A 27,550-nucleotide genomic window follows, 5' to 3' on the forward strand; every position below is an offset into this window, starting at 1 on the left:
TTGAAAAGGGGCTCCGCTTGATTGCAATCCATCCTCCTCCACCCAAGTGATGCAGCTTTCTTCAGAGCATACTCTCCAGTGGGCCCTAGAGTACAGTCTCTTCAAAAGGCTCACCTTTCTTCAGGCTGTTTGTTTTCCCTTAGGCCAGCGCACACAATTAAAGGAGGAAAGATGGCAACCATTGTCTGGGACTTGCCCTATAAATGTATTGATATTTTTATGATTATAAAACAATAAAAGGTTTTAACTTTAATGTATCCTGTTTCTTTCCCCCCTCCATATCTTCTTGGTCACTCTAAAACACAGAGGAAAATGTAAGGAGAAAGTGAGACCAAAAGAGGCAGACACAGAAACAATCAGTGAGCAACAGATTATGTTCCCTATTGTCTTACAAAGAAATTCAAAATGGAAGTAAGGAAACTCTTATGAGCAAACATTAAAAGGCTAGGAAGGCACCATAAAACTGGTACTTTTTCATTCAATGACTGTAATCTGATAAAACTCTGGAATTCATTTGGAATCAAGTTATCTTGTTTTAGGAGTTTATTAAGTTCCCTCAAAATGATATAAAGATATTCTCTGCAGTACTTTTTATAATAGTGAACATTTCAAACAACCTGCCTAGTGATATACGGTTAAGTAAATCAGCTCACTTATTCTGCACCACCAACCCTCTTTCCCCTAATCCAGTAGGACTGCCTCTTTACTCCGTATCAGGAATGAACTTTTCCTTTCCATGCAGACAAAAGCCCTGAGAGGACAAGGAGGTTGAGAAGGGTGAGTATGCAAACCATGCCTGTGAGCCTCTTCAGTGGTGATCTGAGAAAGGGTTCAGAGGTCACTGGGTGAGGGAGGCAAGGCTGTGGACTCACTTGTTTCCTCCCTTCGTATGCAAGCATGTGGTCCAGAACCCCAAAGTATTCGGGCCTGGGTCCCATATCCATCTCTGTTACTGGCCATGGGCCACATACTGTCTGTAAAAGGGGACTTGGATTCAAGCTCAGATCCTCTTCGGATCTGAAACTGATTCTTTTGAAAAAAACCCAAATATGATCACATCACTTCTGGCTAAAACTTCCAAAGGCTTTCCCCAATTGCTCTGTGGATCAAGGAGGCCAAAATTTCCACTGTAGCCTTCCATGATCTGGTCCAAGTAGTAGTCCTGGCCTCTTCTCTAACTCTCCAAATACAGGCCAAACTCCTTCCTGGCCAGTGGTCCTCACACACATGCTTTCTTGAAAGTAGCCCCTTCTTCATACTTGTTATTGTTACTCAACTTTGAGGCCTCAAATGTAATTTCCTCAAAGAAGACTTTTTTTTTTTTTTTAGATTTATTTACTTTGAAAGACAGAGCTTGAGCACATGCACTAGGGAGGGGGGCAGAGAGAGGGAGAGAAGCAGACTCCCTGCTGAACTCCTGTCCTGACCTAAGCTGAAATCAAGTCAGACACGTAACCAACTGAGCCACCCATGTGCCCCTCAAAGACTTTACTGATCTCCACTCCCCAACCTGGGCTCAGTTTCGGGCTCTTATGCTCTCTCTTCACAGCTTATCATAATTAAAATATTTGTGAAATTAGGTAATACTGGTCTTCCCAGTTAGACTACAAATTCCACGAGCAACATGTTCACTACTGTAACTCTAATGCAATGTGTATTTCTCAAATATATGTACTTTTTTCAAAGATACCCCCCCAACAAGAAGGGGTCACGGATTAACATACAGACAGAAGCATTACACTACAGTCTAAACAAGCCCAAAATTTAGCTTAAATGCCTTCTATTTAATCTCCATTAGACATATTCTAGGAAAGAACCTGAGTGTATTTAAAATGGAAATGAAATTCATACCCGAAAGCAGTCGTTACTGAGAGGGACGGCTGGGATCTGAAAAGGTACACTCAGCCAGTACAGCAAGGGCGATTAAAAGACCTGTATTTCAAACCTGGCTCTCTTTCTAGCTGTGCCTCTTATGGCAGAGGTATATTTAACCCGAGCCTCAGATTCATCAATGAGTGCAAATAATATCTACCCCATAAGGATACTGCTAGAGTTAAATGAGATAATGGGTGTAAAAGGTACAAGGCACAATGCTTGGCATGTAAGAACCTCTTAATATTAACTGTTACTAGTTTTTAGGATGTTAACAGTAAATTCTCTTTACTTGGGCCCTCTCTGGATGGCCTATGTGCAAATGCAAGGAAATCACAGAAGGCTAAGACCGAGCCCCAGCTCTGCAGGAGTGAAAACGGCGTTTTGCACCCATGGCAGACATGGGGTATGAGTTAAGGTAGGAAAACACTCCACGAAGTGTCTCACGCTTCATTTAATCTGAAGAATATTACAGGCTCTTCGTCTTCAGATATAAATTATAACATTACAGAACAAGCAGCGAATTCAACAATTTAAAAACTAAGTTTACACGGTGTTAATTTCTGGCGACAGTCCTCCCAATCTGTTTTTTTAAAAAAGTCATCCCTGCCCCCATTCAGTAGACGTGCACCATGCCATAGAGGAACGTCCAGAACAGGACGTAGGTGAAGAGGCCTCCGATGAGACCTCCTGTAAAAAGGGGTCTTCGTGATTTAAAGTATTTGTTCCACCTCCTTCCCGCTTTGAGAATTAAGAGCAGGGAGAGCAGGATGGAGGCAAGCAGGTAGAAGATGAAGCCGTAAAGGCCGGTGAGGCCGAGGATGCCGGCCGTGGCTCCCGACAGCGCCGACACCGAGGTCCGGCAGTAATCCAGGACGGCGGCGTTGCCTCGCACAGCTGCCTCGCTGATGAACGGCGGCCCTTCCCGCTTGGCCACCACAGCGGCCATCGCATTCGCCGGGGCTCAGCCTCTGTTTTGTCGCGGAGCTGCGGAGGAAACCAAATTATAAGTGGCCCCGGGAGCCTGGCGAGTTACGTTCACGCCGCCCCTCCCCCCGGGACTTCCAAGACCTCACACCATTCCTGGATCTCCGACCTTCAAAAGACGCAGAGAAGGCTGAGGGCTCGGGCCGGTCCACCCAGGCTCACCCAGTTACCTGCAACACGGCGGCGGACACAGACACTTCGCGTTCCTTCAGACGGCCCGCGGCACGGAAGCCGCCACCGCCATCTTGCGCGGGAGGGTGCTGGGAGGACGCACGCTGCGCATGCGCCGAAACCTCGCTCCCGCCCACTGACGCGTGCGCCGCGGGCGCCCTCCCCTCGCGCTTTACTACGCTCCCTCCCCTCCGTGCCTTTCTACGCACGCAGCCGGACTTCCGAAAGCCGAACAGCGCTGCGACCGGTGACTGGCTGGGGCTTTGTTAACTATTCATGAAGGGGCGGCCCGAGTCGGGGTGCCTTTGTTAACCAGGGAGGGCGCGGCTGCTGGGATTTTCGCCGCGGGCTTCACTGAGCTGCGCCGGGTTTCCAGATTGGGGTCGAGATGTCCTACATCCCGGGCCAGCCGGTCACCGCCGTGGTGGTGAGTGCGCTCGCGGGCTCCTCTTGGTCTTGGCTTGCCCCCACTTTGCAGATAGGAAGACTGACACCCCAAACAGGTTGACGAAGCGTTGAACCCAGGGCTGTTGCAAACCGGCGGCCGGGGCTCCGGTCCCGGCTCTGTCCCAGCGGGACCGCATTCTTCCCCAGCCAGGCAACAGAGATGGCTGGGACCCAGGCGCCCCCGGAACACCCTGAATCGCGACCAGACCCCGCGCACGACCGCCGCCTCGTTGGACTCCATCCAGCTGGCAGGGGCGGGAAGGACTAAGGAGAAGGTCCCCAGCTGTTTGTGTATCGCGAGAGCGCCCCCTTCCAGGGCCCGAGTCCCCAGCTGGGCAGCTGTGGGGGGCTGGCGCCAGCCCAGACGTCCGTGAGTCGCAGCCTCTGGAATGAGGAAGTGCTTCCTCCCCTGCAGGAGACGCCGCCGCCGCCCAAAGGGAGATTTGTGGGGTGGAGGTGGCCGGGGCCTTAATAGCAGTCCCTTAACCCTCACGTCCAGCCTTGCTTGCTCGGACCCAGCGCCGCCCGCTCCAGAGCGAAGGCGCACGAAGCTGGCTCGCTCCTGCTCCAAACTTTTACTGGCTCCCCAGCCCTTGGGGCAAGTCCACGTTCCCCGTTCCGCGCCTGGCACTTGGGGGCCTGAAGAGGCCAGACCTTTTGGGGCTAGCTCAGGCCCCTGGCTCGCCTCATTGGCTTATCTTGGGAACCGAATGCTATTAGAATAGGCAAAGGGAAGAAGAGAGACTGGGACATTAGACTCAGACGCCAGTGCCAAAACTGAATGGGGCCTGGAGGCAAACTCCGAGGCAGAGGTGGGGAAACAGTTCCAGAGAGAGGTCTGTTCACGTCCAGCCCTAAAGGAAGCCCTCAGGAAGAACCCAGATCTCTGAGAAGAGAAGCCTGCTGGGCGGGCATTGGGTCAGATGGAAGGCCCAGACCCGAGGCCACGGGACTGGCAGCAGTATCTCAGATGGGTGTGCAGGGGAGTCAGGCGCTGACAGGGTGTGAAGCCACTGATTAAAGTGGCATGTGAGGTTGAGCTTAGAGAACCAGCTCTGGCCTGAGCTAGTAAACATTTCTGGATCTGCGGACAGCTGTCCTATGCTTCACCCTGACTGCACCAACCTTGCTTTTCTAGATCCCTAGCTGTTTGAAAGAGAAAACCAGGTTTGCTGCTTAGATGGGGAATAAAAGGGGTGTGTGTGTGTAGAGATGGCACAAGAAAGGGGCAGTAACCTGCCTGATCTCATCTAGTAAGTCAGTGACAGGGCCTTGTCTTCCAGCCCAAGGGTCTCCCTTCTAATCTCGAGGGTCAAAGGTGTGCAAAGGTGTGTGTTGGAAGAGGTGGAGCAGGCCTGGAGGAGTTCACACTTTTGGGCACAAGGACTTAGGTCTAGTGGACTTCAGGGGTCACACTTCCTGCTTCGCCTCTCTTCTGTCCTGGCAGGACCTTGGGCCTTCCTCAGAACTGTTAAGACCATGCCCTCCCAATTCTTGTTAACACTAGGAACGTGTCTGAATATGATGGGTAGGGCCTGGCCTCTCCGTCTTGTGTTTTGGATTGGGGATGGGGTAGGGGAGGCTTCCTCCCTAGTCTCTGCCTTATCCCATGTGGTTAACATTTTGGGAATGTTAAAACCATTTTGGCTTCTCCTCTGAACTCTGGCTCCATAGGTCCGTTTGCCTTCTGGACACTTGCCTGGGTGGCTCCTGGCACTCCAAAATGCTTCTCCTTCAGTGTCCCCAGCTGAGAGATTTTTGTGTTCAGCCAGGCCACTTGGCTGACTGCTTCCCTTGACTCCTCTCCACCACAAGCAGTCCTCAAGTCTGCTGATCTCACTTTCCAAGTACGCATGTTCCCTGGCCTCCACATCCCACCGCTGGAAGATAGCCATTCCCCTCCTGACTGCCCAAGTGGTCATTCTAGCATCAAACCTGACCATGACCAACCATATTCCTGAACTCCTGACAGCTCTAGTGGGCCCAGAATCAAAGTCAGGTGTCCAAACTCCTGTCATTCCTTTCAAGGCCCGGTTTGAAGCTCTTCAGGTCCTGATCAAGTCACTTTGGTTTTTTTCCTTCTTCCTGTTAAAACTCAACCTTTGGGGTGGGGTGATCTGGTCTAGCCCCTACACTGTGGTGATTGGAGGGTGCCTGCTGAGGGCTTTGAAAGGAGCCTAGCGGTTTGGGGACCACAGTCCCAGAGTATGGTGGGAGAGCTCTGGAACCCTCTTCTTCCTCGTACACTGCACAAGAGCAGGGTCTGGGGCTTATGGAGAAACCCCCTCCCTCAGGGCCAGCCTCTTGGGCCTGCATTCCACATTCTTTCTGATCTGGCCCCAGCCTCACCTTACCTCACCTCCCAGTTCCAGTTCTATAGTGTACACTCATCTCATGGACATGTATCCATAGCACCTTTAAGCCTCTGCTCCTGTCCCTTGGCCAGGACAGCCCTTCCTCTCCTTTCTGTGCAAGTTTGAACTTCTCTGCTTTTCTGGAGCATCTCTAGTCTGGCCCTTGACAGGGTTGGCTCAGCAATGAGCTGCCTCAGCAAGGTACCTGCATTTTATTTTTTCAGGGCCAGACCCCTTTTTTTTTTTTTTAAAGATTTTATTTTATTTATTTGACAGAGATAGAGACAGCCAGCAAGAGAGGGAACACAAGCAGGGAGAGTGGGAGAGGAAGAAGCAGGCTCATAGTGGAGGAGCCTGATGTGGGGCTCGATCCCATAACTCCGGGATCACGCCCTGAGCCGAAGGCAGACGCTTAACCGCTGTGCCACCCAGGCCCCCAAGGGCCAGACCCCTTCTGCCCTGTGTGGTCCCTCCCCTGGGACACAGGCCCCCCCATCTATAGCAGCCACAGCATCCTGGCTCTTGGACCAGGAGGGACTTAGAGTACATATTGACTAAGGCTGGTGCCTGAGACTAACAGGAAGGGGACAGAAGCTAGGACAGAAAATTGCATAGGTGGGTTGTTGTGGCTGAGTTCTGAGTCTCAACCTCCCCACCCCCACCCCCCAGTCTCCCAGGGTGGTGACCAGCTGGAATCCTGCAGAGGGCCCGGGGCTCCACCCCTTGGCATGGCTCTGAGCTGGCCCAGCAGCCTGAGGCTGCTGCTGGACACAGACCAGTTTCATTGTCCACACACCCACCTACCCCCAACTCATTTTTTCCTTTGCCAGCAAAGAGTTGAAATTCACAAGCTGCGTCAAGGTGAGAACTTAATACTGGGCTTCAGCATTGGAGGTGGAATTGACCAGGATCCCTCCCAGAATCCGTTCTCAGAAGATAAGACAGACAAGGTGAGGGGGACCAGGGTCCTGGGACCTTTCCACTGGGGACAAAGGCCTGAGATGGTGGGTCTCTGCTTCCAGGGCCTTCATGGAAGGAGCAGAACTCTGTCTTCCAAACAGTCCTAAGAAGGTTTAAGAAATGATAAGTAATCGGGATGGGGGTGGGGAGTAGACCTCCCAGGCCTAGGAAGACTCACTCAGACAGAGCCCAGGAGGAACAGGAAGAGGCCAGCAGCAGGGGCCAGAGCATGGTGGGGCAGCCCTGTCTTGGCACAGCCTGTACTGGGGGCAGACTTGGTGCAGTCAGTTGGATGGCTGGTATTTTGCCATGCTGAGCTTTGCTCTCTGCATAAGGGGCCAGTCCAGTGACACTGGGGCTTGACCTGAGCTGTCTCTTTCCAGGGCATTTATGTCACACGAATATCTGAAGGAGGCCCTGCTGAAATTGCCGGGCTGCAGATTGGAGACAAGATTATGCAGGTAACACATGTCCCAAAGGAGGAAAACAAGGCTTGGGCCACAGGGTCTGAAGCACTTGGGTTAGGGGCTGCCCTTGCCTCCTGGGGCACCTGGCACACTCACTGAAGCTGAAACTGGAGCATATGCTGGTCTTGCTTCCAGAGGGAGCTTACTCTCTCCTCTGTGTGCCTCAACTTGTGGTGCTTGGCATCCTCTAGCCCAGAGACATCAGCTTGGGAGTCTGCTTGGGTGACCCAGGACCCCAAAGCCCATCCTGCTTCCAGATCCCAGAGGGCAGAGAACTGAGGTAGGCTGTATTTTCTCCTTGGGCCAGGTGAATGGCTGGGACATGACCATGGTCACGCACGACCAAGCCCGGAAGCGGCTCACCAAGCGCTCGGAGGAGGTGGTGCGCCTGCTGGTGACACGGCAGTCGCTGCAGAAGGCAGTGCAGCAGTCCATGCTGTCCTAGCAGCCCGCCGCGGTCCCTGACTCATGCCTGCCTGCGTACAGTGACACCACTCCCACGCTCTGTCTGCCCCTCGTCCTGGCTTCTGCTGAGTACTGGGCCCCAGCTCAGAAGGGCCAGAGCTGTTCCCAGAGGTCTGTCCCTGGGACCTGACCCAGCCTTCCTTCCCCACCTCCCATCACTGGCCTGAGGCTCTGGGACCAGCTCTCGTCTTCAGACACTGAGAACTGTTGGTCTGTAGTGACCACAGGCTTGGCCCCCAGACCTTGCTGCATGGCCTTAGCAGTGGCCAGATGGGCAGGAGGCCCCCCACTTCTTCAGAGCCACCACAAAGCTGGGGAATGCCGGGTGGGTCCAGCCTTTCCCACACTGAGCCCTGGCTGCAGGGCTTGGCCTTGCCCCGTGTCTCAGCTCTGCAGTGACTGTACCCCATGTTTTTTTCCTTCCTTCCCCAGCAGGGGCTTGACACACTGCCAGAGGCACTACAGAGGTTGGCCCGAATGGAAGCCAGGCAGGCTCACAGTTCATCCATTGCCCCCCCCCCAACTCCTCTGAGGGGCGCTGCCCTCCTTAGGGTTCACCTGCTTACAAGATTTAGATGAAGTCCAAGGCTGACATTTCAGGGCAGTTCTCAGGATTGCCATTTCCTTCTGTGGGTTTAACTTTATATTTTTTTAATCACAACTTTGATACACAAGCATTTTTACCTTACTATTTGGAGATGCCAATTCTACTTTTGAATTTAGCTTACTAATTCACATCTGGAAACAACAGCGTTATTTTGGTTCCTGTGGAAATGAGGTAGTATGAAATTGCCCCGTACCTGACATCTTGGGCCCAAATAAACAGTGCTGGAATCACAAGGGGTTTTTGCTGAGGCACGGGGTAGGGGTCTGGGGGTGGATGGTGGCTAGAGCTTTGGTTGTAGGGCTGACTAGCCTGATCCCCAACCACTTCCGAGACGAAGCCCAGCTGTTGCCTGGCCTGCCTGTTGCTGTTCGGCCAGGGCCACATCTGTGGGAACATCTGGGAGTACATTCACTGGAAGTGGGGCAGGGAACTCTTAACTTCCCCCGTGTAACTTAGCTTGTGCTCCACACGGGAGAGGACTCCTGGACACGAAGAGGTTCATCGGAAAAACACCTACCCCTAAGACTCTTAAGAGCATACAGTTTATCACAGACAGGAGTGCAATTCCACGTTTCCAGGGGTTGTGATCTGATGAGATGGGGGTAAGCTGGATCACTGGGGCCTCTGCCTGGCCTAGCACTGGCCACACTACCAGCTCTGGGAATTACTGTCATTTGTGGATCCACCTACAACTGCCAAATCCAGTTTTTCAAATTTTCAAGTCTGAAATCTATTTCTGCAGTGTGGCACCCAGTAACATATGGAGTGGCCCAAATAAACAGGTCTGTGGGCTTGGTCAGGCTGCAATCTCTGCTTTAGGGAAACAAGATCCTAAATTCTTTGATATTTGGATAGAGGAATAATCTGAAAAATAAGACATCCGCCCCCCTGAGAGAGTGTCCTTAACCCATCCAAACCATGCTCACAACCCCAGCTCAAGCAACATGCCCTGTGGAGACACGGCACCCATGTGACCTACCTGGCCCTGAGCAGGCAGGCATCTTGCACTACCCAGGAGGCTTCCCCTGATGAAGCGCCAGGTCAGCACGCAGCCACCTCGCCATCAGCATACTTTGCAACCCATGCGTTTCCTTACACGAAGTGAGTAGGGCTGTCTCCCTAAGCCCTAAGGACTGCTTCTGAAGCCAACACACCTGCCTCCCACATCTGGCAAATGCTCAGTGTGCAGAAAGGAAACAAATCAGGTTTTAAGTAAGGATATAGGCACCTCACATTAATCTTATAGTAAAAAATCTGAGAGTGAACTGACAAGGCACTCTGGGACCCTCCCCTCCTGCCACAGAAAGGACAGCTGCCTGGGAGAAGAGGGAAGGAGGTTTGGAATAAGGGTTGGGCCCATGAGGATTGTGTGAGGTGGTCTCAAGTCCTTAAGTGAGGCTCCTGAATAGCCAAAAAATTGGTGAGTCTCAGGTAGGTGTCCGGGGTAAGTGAAGGAAGGGGGCCAGCCCCTCACCATTTGGCGGGTCTTACTGGCCTCTAAGGCACAGATTGGTGTGTGTGTGTGCGTGTGCCCACGTATCCTATACTCGGACACAAGACAAGGAGCAGTTGAAGGGGCTTACATAGGGTCCCTGACTCTGGGAAAGCAGAGGTAGGCAGAAGGTGAAGAAATTAAGCCACTCACTTCCAAAACATCCCTCCAAAAAATCCCAAAGGGGGTAGTGTGATATAGATCCAGAGGGTTTGGGCATAAGCCTAGCTCAGAACCAAGCTGTTGGGTACCTCTAGGCTCCGAAATCCAGTTTCTTTACCAGACCCTAGCCTGGGCCACCTGTGATCACAGTTGTGGGTGTTGAATTATGTAGAACGAGCATCAGGAAGGTGAATGCTCAGCGCATGTGGCCTTCAGAGAAGGGACCCCCCCCAAGGCCTAACCCCAAAATCAATCCTGTCCCCTCCGCCACCAGCATCAGCACCTCTGAGTCCATTGGCCACACCACCTGGCTGCATGGGTCTCTGGGAACACAGCAGTGACAGCAAAGCACCCTTGGTTCACAACTGCGGGGTCAGTCCTTCAAGCTGCTCCCAGAAACACTGGTTGCTTAGGTCAAGGCCTTCGGCTCCAAGCTCAGCACCCAATCCTGCCTGGGACGGCTGTCAGAACCCGTGTGTGCTGCTTGAAGCCTTAAAGAAAATAGAGACGGCGGCATCAAGATGCAGGAGGGCCAGACGCCCAGCTGGCAAGGCCCGGGAGGGGCCGTCAGTGGTGTGGTTTTCCATCTCAGAGCAGAGTCTGGTGTCTGTCTCAGAGGGAGGCTCCTCCCCAGCCCAGCCTGGAAGAGTCCTGGCTGGAGGCAGGCTGGTTTGTGTGTAAGGCGTTTGGCCCTGAGGAAGAGAGCTCTCCAACACTGTCAGCACACTGAGCCGCCCTGCGCTCCAGCCTCTGCCCCAGCCTTCCTGGCAGACACAGGACCAGGGCCATTTATGTTGGGTCCCTGGGTGCTAATTCAGTTGGTCATACCCTGGTTTCCTTCTGTATAAGCAGAAGTGCTGAACGAAGAAGACAATATCGAAGAAGACGGAGAAGACGCCGAGTCCAAACTTGGTTGGGTCTCCAAAGATCAGCGTCCACTGGTCTGTTAACAGCCACAGGGGACAGAATTTGGTTTTAAGTTGACAGCTCCTGAAACAGCCGGAGCACGTGGGGCTGCGGGGCTGTGGGGAGGTGTCCTCAATGCCCAGGAAACCACAAATCCTCCAGCTGCAAAGGTCCCTAGTGAGTCTCACCTTGGGTGCTGGGATTGGGTTGGATTCCCAGGCTAAAGGGCTGGGGGTGGGGTGGAGAGGTATCCCAGGAAGCCGGGCCCCACCCTGTGCCTCCAGCCCACCAGACGGGCAGGCAGCCTGCTGGCTGACTCACCATTGTTGTAGGACTGGAGGAACATCTGGAGGAGGCTGAAGCTACCCCCAGTGAAGTCCAGAAGCACGTTACCAATGCTCCAGCCCTCGGTGCTTTTGTAGTAAAAGTTCATGTAGGCCTGGGTCAGATAGAAGGACGGCAGTGAGGGGGCTGGGTGGCTGCCTCTTAGACCTTGTGACCGCCACTCCAAACAAGAGCAGCTCTAATTCCTCCCACTCGTGTGCTTGGGCCTCAGCGTCAAGGAACACGATGACCTTTGGGCTCTGTCAAGTCCCTGCCAGCAGAGGGAACAGTATGGGTGGGTCCCGGGGTCTCATGTGGGTGCACAGCAAACAGCTCTCCTCCTCTCATCCCTGTACCTCACAACTGCAAAGGAGAAGGAGATGTTGCTTCTCTCCATCTTCTTTATCCTTCCCTGTTCTGGGACGAAACCCTTTTCTGGTTTTCTAGCAACTGATTTATCTACTCACTTCCAGTGAAGGATAAACAGCCTGGACTTCGTGTTGTGCTTATGAACATGGGCTGGAAGTCAACTGCCTGGTCTGGGATCCCAGCTCCACCACTGGAGGAAGGCTATCTTGGGAGTGTACTGAAGTTCTCCTAACCTCAGTTTTCCCCATCTGTAGAGTGGACTTGCCTCCCACCTCAGCTCTGGCTGTGCTCTAGAGACTCCATCTCAGGCTTCCTAGGTCTAGTGGGTGGGTCCACTTGGACATCCCCCCACTTTCTGCTGCCACTGCCCCACATCCTTCCTCCAACAGCAGAACCCTCTGGACTTCTCTGACTGGGGCGGCCTCCCTATTGCCAAAAGGAAGGGTAGGGCCTCTGCAGCGGTCTTCTCTCAGTCAGCCACCTGTCAAGTCCCCTTCTTTGTCCTCTCCCACCCTCTTTTCATGCTTGTGGCCGCCTCTCCAGTGTTGGGACAATGCCTAATGTCTCCAAGTGGGTCTTCTGCCTCCTGAGTTGACCAGGCCCAAGCCTTCCCACACTCAGGGACTGTGGCCCTGCCCACTCTGAAGCTTTCTTCCCCCGCTGCCCAAGGCTTGACCCTACTTTTTATTTTTTGAATACATTTGTTTCTGGCCCTACCTTTTTAGCTTCAGCAGTGCTTCTTACTGCCTCCCACACTCCTCTGCCTGTGCTTCTGTGCAGGCTGCCCCCAGCCTAGAATGCCCAGAATGCCCCCTCCTCTCTTGCCCACAAAATTAAGTCCTGCTCATCCTTAAGAGCCTGGATATGTTTCCACGCCCTGCAGGACACGGGCCTCGACTCTAGCCAAAATGCTCTCCTTCCTGAGCTCATGAAATACAGGGTTCCCTGCACTGGGGAAACTGAAAAGGAGGCTCCTCCGTGGGAAATGGGGTGAGTTAGAGGCGGCCCTAGATTCAGGGCTGGAGCCTGCCACTGGCAGCTATTTCACACCTCCCCTGTTCTGGGCCATTGGGGCTAAGGGGGAGGACGTGTGGGACTCTTAAGTCTCTGAATCTGAATAGGACGTAGTACTTGAGGGAGCATGCTGAGGGTCCCCAGGTGGACCCTGGATGGGACCCTCCGAGGAAAGCATCTCTGGATGGGAGACAGATCAGAGGTGGTGGTACCGGGCTACCTCCTCTCACCTAATCTTTTCCAGCACGCTGCTGCTGCTCGTTGGGGTCATCAGTTGTAGCAATGGGGGGCAAGGGTGGGGGCAGAACTGATGTCCTTAGGAAAGACTGGGATGGACAGACAACGGAACTGTACAGCCTGACTCTCAGAGCTGAGCATGAGCTCAGCGAAGTCTCCACTGACCCTCAGGTGATTCCTGGCTCCAGGGAAGAGCAGCAGTGCTTACGGCCAGCTGTCTGCCTGGCCCTGCTCCAGCTGGGCTCATGCCTTCCACTGCAGCTTTCCACTCACATCTCCTCACCCCAGCCAGAAGCCGCCCCATGGGAGCGGGCCCTGGGCCCTGTATCTCATCCCTCTCACGCTAACGGCCACGTGAAGAGTAAGGAAGGCCCTGGAGGTACCTGTGGAAAATACTTGACCAGCGTCACCGCGAGCTTGATGTAGGAGAAGCAGAAGAGAAACCGCAGCCACGTGATTACCCCGACGGCAGCCAAAATCAGGGCGACGAGCACGAAAACCCATGAGAGCACCAGGAAGCTGACGGCAGGCCAGGACACACGCTGGTTGCCTCGCTGAGGATGACAGAGAAAAGGAAAGGGAGTAGGTGGTAGGGGTTGGTGGGGGGCACAGACAGCCCAGTACTAATCACACCCTTGTCACTGTCAGCATCTCTATTTCAGTCTTTCTTAGACTTTAGTCCGTTATCTTCTTGTTCCCACGTTGCAGAACTGGGTGCCTCTCGGAGGCCACCAGGAGTTGGGAATGCAGCCTGCAGCACACTGGAGGCTTGTGCCTCACTCCACGGTCCAGGTGGAGCCTGACCATCTCCGGAACCCATCCCTTACCCCCACCTTTCCCCAAAGCAGGCCTTCACAGCAAAGGGGAAGAAAACCTAGGAAGTTCGTGGAGGTAGGAGCCAAGCAGTCCTGGCTGACCTTGCATGTGCAGAAGGAGCTCCACGAGGGAAGCAGTGTATCCACAGGAAGTGAGACAAAACGTACCTATCAGTGATCCCCTGAAAACCGGCCTAATGGTGCCTTCCCTGCTGAGACGCCCAGCAGCCCTCCAGCAATGCAGTTGAGGCCTGTCTTCTCAGCTGGCACTGCAGACCCCTCAGGAGCCAGGTCCCCTCACCAGGACCCCGAGCCCCAGCCACACCCATTTGCTCATAGTTCCTCTCACTGCCCCTGGGCCTTCAGAGTGCTGCCCTCCAGCTGGGGCTGCCCCACCCTGGCCTGCTTCCCCATCACCATGGTAACATCACTTATACTATGGACCACCACTCCGTGCCACTTCCTTGATGCCCTCCTTCCCCTCTCCTCCCTGGCTATGTCAGGGCCTCCGTGAGCCACCTGTGTCCTCTCCTCCTGCTCAGCTCTCAACCTGCTGGGTCATCACTGCCTCTCTGTGTCCCTCACCCTAGACCTGGGGGGTTCATGGGTGTTCCCTGTACCCAGCAGAGGGCTGGGTCTGTTATCTCAGCCTCAGTAGGTAGAAGCTGAGTTTCTGTGTCTTCTGTAAAATGGGAGGTACGGGTGGCAGGTGGTGATGGTGGGTGTTGGCTTAGGCAGCTTGATGTGGGGTAGGCACCAGATCTCTCTCTCACCTCATAGAGGAAGCACTGCACCATGACAACCAGGGTGAGGGCAACTGCGTGCAGACTGAAGAAGACGTCATTACTGTCCACGGGGTTCACTCCATTGGGGTATTTGAAGAAAAACTGCTCCTGGTTGAGGGGGTGGGAGAAACTTGGGGGTAAGGTGCAGCCAGGCTACCAAACAGCTTGGGCTGGGCTGCAGCGGGCAGGCAGTGCCATACCTTGATGTAGGGTACCCAGAGGAGACCAATGTTGAACACGCTGTAGGCCACGAAGCCTGTCAGGTTCAGGGCCACAAAATCAAAGCTTAGACCAATGACACTGTGGCATGGGAGCAATGGAGAGACAAAGTAGGGCAAAGGGTGAGACTGGGGGGAAGGGAGGAAACAGAGCTCCCAACACATGGGGAAGAGGGCCCAGCTCTCCCAAGAACAGTACCGTCCTCAGGTCCCTCTGCACACCCCAATCAATGCTACCCTCTTGGGAACCAGTTTCTTTCCTCCCTCCCTCCCTTGTCTCCTGCCTCTTCAAGTCCTGGCCCCAGAGGGAAGTCTTGGAGGCCTCCTCCAGAGAGGAAGCATCTTCTTCCCTGGCTCCCAGCTCTGCATCCCGCTATGAGGCCCATTTGGTGGGGGCAACTACAGGAGGCACAACTCCAGGCCCACTTTCTCTTTAAAGTCAGGGTGGGGCGGCTTAACCTCCAAGGTGAAGGACCCAGCTGCGGCATTGCAGCAAGACTTGAAACTAATTCCTCCAGGGCTGGATGGACCAAGAACAGAGCAGATCTGGTCGACTCCCCCAACCCTGCCCATTCTCCACTTCCCTGAAAAGCCCCATTTTGTTGTTTTCACAGGGAGGAGCTGAATTGGGCCACAGACCAAATGCCCAGAGCTGCAAGTCCTGCCACAGGCTCTTGGAGCTTTCACACTGGACACTTTCAGAAAGGGCAAGAAGAGAGAAGAGCAGAGGAGGAAAGTCTGAACCCATGCTGCCCACAGCCTCTCTGGAATGCCTCCCATCTTACTAGCCTCCAGGGACTTCACATAAAGCTGGGCAGGTTACCTTTTCCGCCTCCAGTTGGTGACCACCTGAGGGTAGAAGGAGATGGACCAGGCCACAAAGTAAATCCAGCCAATCACCTGGTTTATGATGCTCACGGTGTTGCTGTGGATGACCAAGAAGCGGATCCTCGGGCTAGAAGAATTTGGGGGCTGAGACGAGCTGAGGCCTGGGCTTGAAGGAAAGCCCCATGTACCCAACGCTGCCTGCCCCCCATCTCATCATTTAAGGCCCATGTGGGCTGAGGTCAGCCTACCCGGTCTGGTTGGAATGATTTCCATGCAGATAAACAGTAACTTGTCCAACATTTTGAGAGATCACTTGAAAAGAGGAATCTGTCACTCCAGGAGGCACCACAACCTGTTAAAAAAACTGAATTTGATCTGGTGCTACAGTTACTAGGATCTCACCGAGTGTCCAGCTCCAGGTTACTCGCTAGGGACTGATGGGGCAGATCACACACGGTCCCTGCCTTTCAAGAGCTTACTAATAAGAGGGAGAAACCAGCTACCTGCCCTCCCCCAATACCTGTGTCTCAGATGTTCTGAGCAGAACAACAGCCCTGTCCTCAGGCTCTCCCCTACCTCAACTACCAGAGAAGGTGGAATAGCTCTTCTCCTCTTACTAACCACGCGATCTCAGGCAAGTTATTCAAGCTCTGACCTCAGTTTGCTCACCTGTACAAGGGGATAACAGAAGTGTCTACTTATCAAAAGCTCTGCTCCAAGAAACAGTACTTGGAGGCCTGCCTGCAATATCTGATCTCCCAGTCACCTCCCGACATTCTCAAATCTCCCAAGTGTGGCTGGGAGCAGAGTGATACCTTCCCTGAACCAACTGCCTCCCCCTCTTTGTTCCTTGGATATCGCTCTGGGCTCCAGACCTCCACCATACCAAGGCTTTGTGAGGATGCAGCCATTAGAATTCAGTGGCTTCTTTAGGAGGACCCTGGAAGGACTGTCTTTTTGTTTTTACACCGGAAATCAGGGGGCTTTGGCAGAACAAGTGAAATGGTATAAGCGGCGGCTGCAAAGCCCAGAGTCCGAGTCACGGCCCACCTCTTGCAAGCTACATCCTCATGACGTGTACTACTCTTCTCTACTTTTTCTTATTTTTAACAAGTTTTTTTGTCAGTGTTGTTTGTATATTTGTAAGTGGCCACTAAGTCCCTTTAGGAACTAGGCAGGAAGAAAATTGGTCAACTGGAAATCAACTGATACAAGGCAGAAGGAAATCGTTAACTGTCACTATCTTTTTTTAATTATTAAGCTTTATTTTTAATTGATTAATTTTTTTTAGAGAGAGAGAGAGAGAGAGTGCAAGTGGGGAGGGGCAGAGGGAGAAGGAGAGAAAGAATCTTAAGCAGGCTCCACACTCAGCATGGAGCTTGACTTGGGGCTTGATCTTACAACCCTGAGATCATGACCTGAGCTGAAATCAAGAGTCAGACACTGAGCTGACTGAGCCACCCAGGTGCCCCAATAAACTTTAAGAACAGTTTTAGGTCTACAGAGAAACGTATCACTATTTTTTTACTGACTGCTTTCTTTCTATATGCCAGACACAATTCTACACATTCTATACTTGCTATTGCTTTTAATCCTCACAACCTGTCAAGTAGACATTACTAACCTTAGGTCACCAAATGAGGAATCTGCGATGTATTGGGTGGAGTACCTTATCCGAGGCTCATGGGTCAGGCGCCTAGGCTGCCTGACCCCCAAGTTCTAACCAGTTGTTTCCAAAGGCACAGGGAGTAGATAGGAGTGGTTAGAGCTGGATGGCGAGGGACCATATAGGTTGGCCCCTGGAAAGTGGGTTGGTGCCCATACAGATCATTTTATAACTGGATTTGACTCCCACCATATAATTTTTTTAAATTATAGTTGACATACAATGTTATCCACCATTAAATTTATATAAAATTGAATTGTAACATATGTGCAGAAAAGTACACACATCGCAGCTTGATGAAGGAACAACCACAAACCGAGATCAAACACACAGGTCAAGAAATGGAACATTTCCAGCACTCCAAAGCCCTACTCTGCTCCTTTCCAGTCACACCCGATCCCCAAGGGGAACTGCTATGCTGACCGGCACCAGACTGGCCTTGTCTGTGTTTGCGCGTTGTGCACAAGGAAGCGTACAGCGTAGGCTTTTTTCTGTGTCAGGCTTCTTTTGCTTAAGATTATGTTTGACTTTTACTGGCCCTAAATTAGGTGATCAGCGTTATTTATCATACTAAATTTGATCTGTGGATGGGACCAGACCTCAGCTGGGTGCCACAGTCTGCTATAAGAACCCCGTGGCAGGCTTCATGCCCTAGGGCAGGGGGAAGTTGTGAGAAAGGGCTCTGTCTAATGAGGTGTGGTGCTCACCAGAGGGTGAGAGAGGACTGCCCTCCCACACAAGGCCCTCTGGCTTGACACCCTTTATCTGATCACAGGCTTCAGTACTGTTTTCTTGCCATGGGTCTCAGTGCCAACCTGCAGCCCATTTCTACAACCACAAAGGGCCTTGTGACATGCTGAATATTATCCTTACATTTATCTTGTCTATTTTTTTTTAATTCTTGTTTATTTACATTACTGCCTTCCCTACTGATATTTTTCATCTAGTCAATTGGTAATTGGCTCAAATGTTGGTAAGGTAGAAACAGTGTGTATATTAATAGATAAATGCATACGGGCTATGAATAGTTACCATTAGACAGCATTTGGCACTGGTTTTTGGAAAGAACACTCAACCAATGGATCTCAGAAGAGTGCTCTGCAAACTTCAGTGTGGGCCTAAATCATCTGGGGATCTTGCTCATATGCACGTTTTGAATCAGTAGGTTTGGGATGGGGCCCACGATTCTGCATTTCTAAAAGATTTTCTAGCAGGGGCGGTACTGCTGGTCTGCCAATGCCCTCTAAGCAGCCAAGTTTTAGAAAGCCATCTTATTAAGAATTTCTTCTATGTTCCCAGAACCATTTTTGCCTCAAATTTCTTACTACGACCTTCCTCATTCCATCTACATGACATAAAATGCCCATCCTCAAAGAGATGAACAAAGCCAAAATCAGAGATTTTTAGGATGATAGACCAGGAGCAGCCCACAGTATAAAAACAAGGTGGCCTATTTCTGAAAGCACTTACTTAAAAAGTATTTTGTTACCCAGCAGTTAAAATTCATTACTTACTTCATTAGGGAGCTCAAGGATAGTAACATTTTTTGAACGAAATGTGATTTGAAAAGTGATCACCAAGGTTGCATTTAATGGATGCCTGTGGAGGATAAGAGTCTGATTACCGCTGAGAAACTGGACACTGAGATCTCAAACAACCCTCTGGATTTCACATCAGGCCTGTCACTGCTCAAGCAATTAGGGATTTTGGGTCTGTCACTTCTCAAGCAATTAAGGCTAAAAGTGCTCTGTGCTAGGTTCTGAGTGGTAGAGGTGGGGTCCTTGCTCCTAGGAGCTTTCCATCTGTATTGGGAGATAAGAGGCCCACAGGGGCCAGGTGAGAACATGAGAAGGTGGGGAATGGGTGGTGACTGCCAAATGAGGTGTCCAGAGGCCAACAGGACCATGCTATCTGCTCTGGTAGAGAAGGCCTTCAAGGTCTTGGGTCTGAGTGGGGACTGGTGTGTCCCCAGAAAGCCAGGAGACATGTCTGATGGACGTAGCTGGTGGTGACCTCAAGTGTGAATGTACAGACCTGGAGTTAACTTGGAAGGCCATGGAAAGCCACTCAAGGATTCTGGAGAGGGGTGATGTGGTGAGGGGATGGCCTGTCAGATTTATAAGGTGTCCATGTAGAGGGATGGCAGGAGCTGGGATGGAATGCAGGTTGCTACTGAGATCAGACTTCCCAGGAGAGATGAAGAAAAGAGAGAAGGGTAAAGAGAAAAGGACAGGGTTCTACATCTTGGGGAATCTTCATGGCTGGGAGGCAAGAGTAGGGAGGAGCAGTGAAGGATAGGGAGGAGGAGGCAGGCTCTCTGGCAGTCTACACTAGGTCAGCACCTCAGACCTGAACCAGCAGAGGTTATCCAGTAAGACTCTCAGACAAGGCCAAGTGGAACTGTCGCCGTGAATAGGATCTACCCAACAAGGTCACTTCTGCTTTTAGAAGGGATCTCAGAGGTGCTGCCGAACAGCTCAGATCCTTGCCCCCTGACCTTCAGAGCTCTCATCAAATACTTAGCGCCTTGGAAGGGACCACTCTGAGGTCTGGCATCAACTGCTGGTCCCTCAAGGCCATCTCTCAATTGGGGAAAAGGTTCATATTTCTAGGGGAAAGCCCCCTTCCTCCTCCTCTGACCAGAAACAAGGATTCAGTGGCCGGGAGTAGAGAGATTCTAGGACCTGAGTCTGCAGACCACCTGCTATCACCTCTCTTTCTCTGGCTTGTCTTTTTTTTTCTTTCTTTTCTTAAAGTTCATTTTATTTTCTCAGGAGATAAGGGACTTGATAATACCATACGGAATATCCACTGGCCCTAGAGTTCTCTGGCTTGTCTTAAAGTGAAGAGGCAAAGGATCACACAGGTCAGGTATCACATGGCCTGGTGGTGGGGTGAATGAACTGGGCTGATGACAGAGTTGGGACTGGGAACTTACTGAAGGGTGATGCTGATGTTGGCTGAGCTTCCATTTTCCAGCTTCACAGTGGGAGGAACAGTGAGGTTGACTGTTGACTCTGGAAGGACCCAAATCAATGACAAATCATTAGGTCAGAGAACTTAGGCTCACAAGGAAAAACTGGGGTGAAGATCCCCACCAACTGAACTCATGAGCTCTGACTCATGATAATCTCCATCTTCTAGAAGACATGGAGGTCCTAAAAGAATAGGTGATGGGCTTGGAAACCTGAGCCTTCATTATGCTCTTTCCCCTTCTGCTGCCAGAGAGAGAGGTAGACCCAGGCCTGAACAGGAAACACCATAGCTTCTTCTTCCCCACAGAGAGGCTCTGAGGTTGAGTTACCCAGAGATAGTTTTAGAACAGTGGAGCCCAAAAATTGTCACACAGGAATTCAAGCATCAATCTGGGACTGAAAAATGAACCGCCTCTTCAGATGGGAAAGCACAGGGGTCTCCTCTGTTCATGGAGCTAAAATGGCCCTGCAGAACTGGTCCAGCCCCTTCCTGTACTCTCAGAGACACACAGGACCCAGCTATCCTGTTTCTAAAGAACCCCTTTGGGCTCTGTACTAACGTAGCCAAACCCATTCACTTACTGATCCCCTTCCTGAGACTGACTATGCTGGGGAGTGGAGGGAAAATGGTGAATACCACAGTCTCACTATCAGGGATTTCTTCTTGCCATTAAGGTGTTTAATGCAGGATAAGATAGACAAATAGGCCTTGGGAGTGAGGGAGGAAGCAGGTTTGGGAGGCCAAATACCCCAGAGCAACTTGGCCACAGAACCAGAGTGAGTTAGCCTCTCCCTGACCTCTTCCTGTGTTCTTTGGGCAGCCCACACTCCCACCCCACCCTACTCCCAGGTGTACTCAAAGCCCCAGGCATCTGTCCACTTCACTCTCCTTACCTCAGGACCTTCAGGGTTATGCAAGGACTAAGGAGTGGTCATGAAGCTAGACTAGGCAGAAAGGGAGCCCACAGGGGAAAGGAGCTCAACTTGATTAAGATGGTCCTTGTAGGGGGAGCGGCTGCAGGCAGGGCCCAGGTTTCTCTCTCCCCAGTTCCGTCTAGGGTAAAGATAAAGAACTGAAATCTGAAGTTTTAGGTGTTCAGATTGGAAGGGAACTTAAAAGTTCCCTGATAAAACCTTCACTGTCTGATCCCCTTTTTCATCACTCCTACCTGGAAGTTGCTCTTCCTCTGCCTGAACATCTCCAAGAATAGTAACCTCATCTCTTGCAAAGGAATTGGCTGGCCTGGAACTTGTACTTCTGGGCCCGGCTCTGCTACCTGGGGCCTCTGAGGGCCGCCTTCTCCAGGACAGCCCTGCATACGTGAATGGGGACGCAGGCTCTGTCACCTGCACGCCTCCAAGCTAAGACTCCCACAGTCTGAGGTCTCTAGTCTCGACACTCTCCTCAAACCTGCCTGGCTGGGTCCTACTGACTGGGTATGTCCCCATGCTGGCCCCAGCAGAGGCCAAGCCTCAGAGCTGAGTAGGACAACCCCTCACTTATGTGTAGCCTCAGGGCCTGGAGGTAGCTTTGGCAACTCTGCCCCTTCTTCACACTCTGATAGCAACCTGAGGCTTTGTTCTGGGCTTGCACAGCTGGGGGGCAGTAGGACTTAAGACCCCTAATGTTACTTTCTACCTAGAGTTAAGGACCACACCAGGTAAGCAAAACCATCGACCAGACAGTGCCTAGGACAGAGATACTGAAAGTGACGCCAGGCAGCCCCCCACACCTCTGGGGCAACCCATAACCTCTGGAGCCCGAAGGTTCTGCTGGGCTGTCGTCATGGTGAGTGAGAGATTCGCAGGGACTTTGCTCTTCCATATTCTTTGCACTTTACAAGAGGAGGCTGTGAGCTCCTGAGAACCAGATAAGGGAACATTTACTTTCCCCTCACTTAGAGCCACTAAAGATGGTGGCACTTAGTAGCCGAGAGACTGGGCTCTGAAGTCACACAGTCCATCCTGGCTTTGTCACTTCCTTGCTTTCTTCCTTGTTCTTAACCTCTACATGGGCCTCTATTTCCTCACCTGTAAAATGGGGAGAATGGTACTACGTACTTCACATGGCGCTGTGAAATACAGTGTGATAGTGTTTGTGACACACTTCGCATATGGCCCGAGTGCTAAATAACTGGGTGACTGTTCTCATCATCACGTAAACACTGGAGGACATTTTTAAGCCCAAGATGGAAGGCAGTTATGTGGGCATCATATCTAGGGAAAGCACATTTTAAAGTTTGCCCTGGGGCAACAGTCTCTGGACACCACATCAGAAAATCACCAAATAAGTCTTAGTGAAACCACCTGAAGTTTCCCCTAAGGAAGGGTCTTTTTTTTTTTTTTTTTTTTTTTTTTTTNTTTTTTTTTTAAGTTACACTTACTGGCACCTCCCACTGTGCTCCCCACCCCACCCACTCTGCTACACTGTTAACCTATTCTCCAATTATTGTAACAGTGAGAGCTGGGTATTACCATTCCCAATTCGGATATAAGGAAACAATCCCATGCAGGAAAGTTCCTTCCCCACACAGCTCAGAAATCGTGGAGGCGGGATTCAAACCCAGGCCCGTCTGGGCCAAGACCCCCGGTTCTTGCCACTAGGTGGCAGTGCCTCAAGATTCCACCCAGAGGGGCGCCTGGGTGGCACAGCGGTTAAGCATGGTTAAGCGTCTGCCTTCGGCTCAGGGTGTGATCCCGGCGTTATGGGATTGAGCCCCACATCAGGCTCCTCCGCTAGGAGCCTGCTTCTTCCTCTCCCACTCCCCCTGCTTGTGTTCCCTCTCTCGCTGGCTGTCTCTAACTCTGTTGAATAAATAAATAAAAAATCTTTAAAAAAAAAAAATTCCACCCAGAGAAGTCAGAGACTGGTATCTCATCCACAGTCCTTGATGACCAGCCCTCAAAGCAAAGAGAAGACGAGCATGGCAGAATGAGATCAGAACACCAATTCTAGTCACTTGATTTTATGGTGTTTCCATCACATTTTTTCAATGACATTCAGGAAAGAAGGCAAAGAAAACAGAGCAGGGATCCTGCAGGTCTTACCTTTGGGGACTCTGTGCCTTTGGGGAAGACTTTTACCCTCTCCTGGGTCAAAGTTTCCCCTCTGTATAACTGAGCTGGTCGTGGCCAGATATGCTCTTCTTTCCTGGGCTTTATCTAAAGCCTGATAGTGCAGGTGTGAGACATACCCAGGTCTTAGGCCCAGAGAATATGATCCAGCAGGTCTGGAGTGGGGCTCTAGAATTCATACTGAGAGACACCGGGCTTCATGGTACCACCTTTCCTTTCTTGGAAATTGTTTATCCACAAGGTGTGACTGCAAAGTAACATGACTGATTGTTTAAAAACCTGGAAGAGCCTTCCGGAAGCTGATGACTGTAATGGTACAGCCACTGTGTACAGCTCTCAGCAATCTTCTGCAGGATTAGTATTGTTTGTACAAGGTTCATTTGAAATCTTTAGTCAGGGATTTTAAGATATATTTGATTTTTTAAAAAAGATTTTATTCATTCATTTGACAGAGAGAGAGCACAAGCAGGGGGAGCAGAGAGGGAGAAGCAGGCTTCCTGCTGAGCAGGGTACCCAACATGGGGCTTGATCTCAGGACCCTGGGATCATGACCTCAGCCGAAGGCAGACGCTTAACCGACTGAGCCACCCAGGTGCCCCAAGACATATTTGATTTCTGACAACAGCCAAGCTGATGATCAAAATAACCAGCCTGCCGCCCTAGGAGTGCTAAACTCTTTCCATCCTTCTCATGGGAGGAATTTCAGCAATGTTTTAGGCAGTGGGAGAATTGTTAGAATGATGCAGGCCTCTAAGGGTCCTGCTCTGAAGGCCAGACCTCACAAGGATGCACAAACCCCAAGGTATTTTTTGACAACCAGCCTGTGTTATGTGAGGCCCCTAGCCACACTTGGGCTGCTGCACCCTGTTCCTCAGTTCCTCTCTACAAGAAGGTTTTTCCATCTTACAAAGGGATGCTGGGTGGACTCCTCAGGTATCCGAACCTGACAGAAGAACCAGGTGCAGTAAGGCGGCCACCTCATTTGCTTCTGCAGCATCTCCTAGGGCCTGTAATACACTCTGTGAGGTCCACAGAACAGGGAGTGGCTGGAGCTCTGCGGTTTGACTTTGGTGGTACAGAAAAGGTAATAGGGACCCTGTGCAAGAAGGCCAATTATTTGTGGAATCATCTGGATCCTTGTGAAAGTCCTGAACCCCAGACCTGGGTCTGCCCCACCACCCAGTGGTTGTTTGGCCAAGGAGCCAGCAGACACATGCAGTCAGGACAATCCTAAACCCTTGGCTATGAACAGGTCAGGCTACTTACTCTATTGCACCATCTCCCTCTTTAGAAAGTTGATGACCCATTTCTAAACTCACCACATTTCTCTATGAGCTTCAGGGGAAGAAGGATAAAAATAATCAGCCAACTCTTTATCATGTTCCTCAATTTCAAAGAACTAGGAAGAAAAACAGCAAGAACAGTTCAGGTTAAAGTTGGAGCAACTCAGCAACAAATGGACAATACGCCCCCTGGAATCATGGCACAGACAGTTTATAAAGGACTTTCGCCTCACACCTGTGACCTCATGTGCTCTGCATCACCAGCCTGGAGGTGACTGGGGGGTGGGGTGTGTGGAACATAGCTTTCTTTGATATGTGGAGCCATGGGCTCAGAGAGGCTAAGTGCGTTGTGTAAGCTTCCACACACTGAATTTTTCCCTCTTCAACTGCTTCTTGTAACCTAGTTAACAAAAACAAAGAATGCAGTTTTATTGGCTGGGGTACTTTTTTTCAAAAAGTTATCCAAACTGTGGTCAGATATTTGACTTTGTGAACCTATGAACCTTAAGGAAATTAATTTCATTCCTTGTCCTGGGGCAAAAGCCTAAGGGGCTAATGTTACCAAATGATACCAGGTTAAGACTTTTTCATTTGACAAGTGTCACCTCTCCAGGACTGGCAGGGATCACTCATAATGGGGACCCAGTGAGGGACAAGCCCCAGATTAGCCCAGGGGAAACTCATTGGTTGAGTGAGGGAGATGCACTACATAACACCTATAACCCCAATGCACACAGGTGAACCATGTGTCATGATGGGGCAGTCCAGCACGGGTATCTCTAACTTGGTCTGTACACACTGCCTTAGCCTACGGAGCCTAGGCTCTCCTACTGGACAGCCTCTGGGGATTCCCGGGGAAAGAGCTAGGAGAGGTCTGTGTAGAAACACCTCTCTGCTTTCAGTTTTCCCAAAAGGCCTCAAGGAACCTCCTGATATACCCCTCCCTTCTAAGACGTTTTCCTGACTGCTCCAGCCTGCCTCATCCCTGCCTGTCCCTATCTTCTCCAGGGGCCTCTCTGCCTAAGCAGGTCCCTTTGATCTGTTAGGTCTTATCTCAGGATCTTTCCCACCTGCTGGCACTGACCTCCTCTGTCTCTGGCCTCCTCTGGAGTCCTTGCATTTGGTGCTGTATCCCTGTGCTCTCTACCACCCACTTTCTGTACCCTGACCTGCAGGGAATTGCTCTCCTGTGTCTGTGGAATGACCATGGGTCTTCCATTCACTCTTGCCACTCTCTGCTCCTCACACCTGCCTGTGTCCTTAAGTTTAGGATTCAGAATGTCCCTCAGGGTAGAGTCTGGGTTTTCCTCTGGAAATCAGGTATGAATCAAGCCTAACCAGCTCCTCTCATCTTGCAGGAGTGGAATGCAGACTGAGAAACTCACATGTTTGGTCAGCGAAAGTCCCCAAGCTCCAGAGGCTGAGGTACCTTGGAGGAAAGACACCAGGACAGACAGACATTGAGAGATAAGTCGATTAAACTGTCAGAAAAAGGTCAGAGTGATAGCTGTACGCTAAAACTATGTCTTGTGAATGCTACAAGGTAGAAATGGAGAATTTCATGACAATGGACTCTGTCAGGCATGCCCCTCTTCCTGTGTAAGTTCTATCTTCCAGCCCTCACTCAGATACCATTTTAAGAAGTCTCCCACTCCCAAACCATGCATCCTAGAAGCAACCTGGGGTCAGGGGTCTCCAGCTCCTGTCAAGGATCTGACCTAATCCTGTCAACTGTTTTACAACCTGGAACTCCTTGAGTCCCCTTCTCTTGTAGAATACAGAAAGTGGCAAGAATGTGTGCCCTGCAGACAGACTGCACAGGTTTGAACCTGGGCTCCCCATTTATTAACTGTGTGAGTTTGGGGTGCTGCTTAACCTCCTCAAGCTTCAATTTCCTAATGTGAAAACAAGGACAGTGAGATGAAATGCAAAACGTGGCTTGTGGCCCTCCAAAGGCCCATAGTACATATACAGACTTAATCAGTGGTATTAAAATTTCATGGTGGTGGGGAGGAGTTCATTAGAAAAAGAGGTTGAGAAACAATGTTGTAAAATGATTACTACCGTTGCCTTGGGCACATAGCAAGCTCTCATAAAGAGCACAGGTGGTTATTTTTCTCAATTATGTTGAAAAGGGTAGGACCCAGTCAGTTGTCCTTCCTTCCCCCAGCCTGAAAGCCCCGGAATGCAAAGCGGGGTCTCATTCTGCCCAGTCCCCCAGAACCCAGACCCCTGCTCAGCACACCAACGGGAGTTCGTGGAATGGGCTTTTCAGCATCTCCTCTCTCCAAAGTAATCTGTAAACTCCGCGACCCGGATTCACGCGGCAACTAACCAGGAGGCGGGGAGGGAGCTCGGACTCGCACCGGTGTAGACCGACTCGCACCGGTGTAGACCCACCCACACCACCTCGGCAGCCCGGTGTCCCCTGCCTCCGCTCACCACCACGCGGGTCTTTCAACCTGGAAGCTGTCTGGTGTCTCGAGGCCGGCACTGCTGGTAGGTGATGGAACCCTGGCGCCGCTGGAGGGGGACTAGACGCGCGGCAAGATCCTCAACCGGCTTACGGTGCCAGTCTTAAGCCCTCTGGGGTTCCCCCGGGTAAATGGGGGGAGGCTGTTGGGGCCGCGCCGACTCTCACCTGAGATCCTCTAGGCTCAGCGGACGGACCACACCCGACGCTGGATCCGTCTCGGACTGCACTCGCTTCCCCCGGCAGCCTGAGTTTGGGTGAGGGCGGGCCAGAAGTCACCTGACTCCAGCCACCTGATTCTCGGCTTGCAGATCTCGGTGCGATGCACTCTGGGAACTGTAGTTTAGTCTCAGCCCGATAATTGGGCAGGGTTGGGGCGGAGCAGAGGGGCCCAGGCGCCTTGGCAGTGATGGGGCTCGAGTGTGTGGGCGGCTTAAACCACTTTTAGGGACAAAGAGGCTCCCGGAGCCCCCAGTGCCTGTCGGCGAACCCTGCACTGCCACGATGAACGAGGCCGGGGGAACTCTCCACAGTCCTAGGCCGGCGGCCTTGCGGAAGCGGGCCCTCTAGGTCCTGCCTTCCGCCGCCGCTCCGCCTA

At 51.7% G+C, this 27,550-nt stretch overlaps 3 protein-coding genes across 12 annotated transcripts; 1 reads left to right on the forward strand and 2 right to left on the reverse strand.

The window, feature by feature from the left end:
* Positions 1–2,308: 2,308 nt before the first annotated feature.
* On the reverse strand, positions 2,309–3,176 carry EMC6 (ER membrane protein complex subunit 6). Of its 3 annotated transcripts, none has more exons than XM_002928320.4 (2): positions 3,030–3,176; positions 2,309–2,859 (listed from the first exon to the last, which is right to left on the reverse strand). In XM_002928320.4, the coding sequence occupies exon 2, from the start codon at positions 2,819–2,821 to the stop codon at positions 2,489–2,491; it is 333 nt and encodes a 110-aa protein (XP_002928366.1). In that variant the 5' UTR covers positions 2,822–2,859; positions 3,030–3,176; the 3' UTR covers positions 2,309–2,488. The 3 variants fall into 3 exon arrangements, with proteins under 3 accessions (XP_002928366.1, XP_034496746.1, XP_034496747.1); XM_034640855.1 differs by having other exon boundaries at positions 2,969–3,108; XM_034640856.1 differs by having other exon boundaries at positions 2,951–3,103.
* Positions 3,177–3,258: 82 nt separating this feature from the next.
* Positions 3,259–16,543, forward strand: TAX1BP3 (Tax1 binding protein 3). Of its 2 annotated transcripts, none has more exons than XM_034640854.1 (4): positions 3,259–3,457; positions 6,662–6,781; positions 7,175–7,252; positions 15,267–16,543. In XM_034640854.1, exons 1-4 carry the CDS (start codon positions 3,419–3,421, stop codon positions 15,438–15,440), a joined length of 411 nt encoding a protein of 136 aa, XP_034496745.1. In that variant the 5' UTR covers positions 3,259–3,418; the 3' UTR covers positions 15,441–16,543. The 2 variants fall into 2 exon arrangements, with proteins under 2 accessions (XP_034496745.1, XP_002928365.1); XM_002928319.4 differs by lacking the exon at positions 15,267–16,543 and adding an exon at positions 7,566–8,563 and having other exon boundaries at positions 3,273–3,457.
* On the reverse strand, positions 8,349–27,449 carry CTNS (cystinosin, lysosomal cystine transporter). 7 transcript variants are annotated; one of them, XM_034640851.1, is made up of 14 exons: positions 27,121–27,449; positions 25,865–25,908; positions 24,715–24,879; positions 24,516–24,595; positions 20,085–20,163; positions 18,661–18,745; positions 15,729–15,832; positions 15,476–15,607; positions 14,635–14,734; positions 14,423–14,542; positions 13,218–13,388; positions 11,212–11,329; positions 10,813–10,927; positions 8,349–10,475 (listed from the first exon to the last, which is right to left on the reverse strand). In XM_034640851.1, the coding sequence occupies exons 4-14, from the start codon at positions 24,574–24,576 to the stop codon at positions 10,394–10,396; spliced, it is 1,167 nt and encodes a 388-aa protein (XP_034496742.1). In that variant the 5' UTR covers positions 24,577–24,595; positions 24,715–24,879; positions 25,865–25,908; positions 27,121–27,449; the 3' UTR covers positions 8,349–10,393. The 7 variants fall into 7 exon arrangements, with proteins under 7 accessions (XP_034496742.1, XP_034496741.1, XP_034496740.1 ...); XM_034640850.1 differs by having other exon boundaries at positions 26,922–27,449; XM_034640849.1 differs by lacking the exon at positions 24,715–24,879 and having other exon boundaries at positions 26,922–27,448.
* Positions 27,450–27,550: the final 101 nt, after the last annotated feature.

The sequence above is a fragment of the Ailuropoda melanoleuca genome, chromosome 13 (genome assembly GCF_002007445.2).
Source record: "Ailuropoda melanoleuca isolate Jingjing chromosome 13, ASM200744v2, whole genome shotgun sequence".
NCBI classification, from domain to species: domain Eukaryota; kingdom Metazoa; phylum Chordata; class Mammalia; order Carnivora; family Ursidae; genus Ailuropoda; species Ailuropoda melanoleuca.

Coding starts and splice junctions, on each gene's coding strand:
- EMC6 (XM_002928320.4), bottom strand. CDS start 2,821: ATGGCCGCTGTGGTGGCCAAGCGGGAAGGGCCGCCGTTCATCAGCGAG.
- TAX1BP3 (XM_034640854.1), top strand. CDS start 3,419: ATGTCCTACATCCCGGGCCAGCCGGTCACCGCCGTGGTG. Junction 3,458..6,661: donor AGCCGGTCACCGCCGTGGTG/GTGAGTGCGCTC, acceptor TTCCTTTGCCAG/CAAAGAGTTGAAATTCACAA. Junction 7,253..15,266: donor TTGGAGACAAGATTATGCAG/GTAACACATGTC, acceptor TTGTTTTCACAG/GGAGGAGCTGAATTGGGCCA.
- CTNS (XM_034640851.1), bottom strand. CDS start 24,576: ATGATAAAGAGTTGGCTGATTATTTTTATCCTTCTTCCCCTGAAGCTC. Junction 18,746..20,084: donor AACATCAGCATCACCCTTCA/GTAAGTTCCCAG, acceptor TATCCTCCACAG/GCATCCATTAAATGCAACCT. Junction 13,389..14,422: donor TGCAGTGCTTCCTCTATGAG/GTGAGAGAGAGA, acceptor TGTCATCCTCAG/CGAGGCAACCAGCGTGTGTC.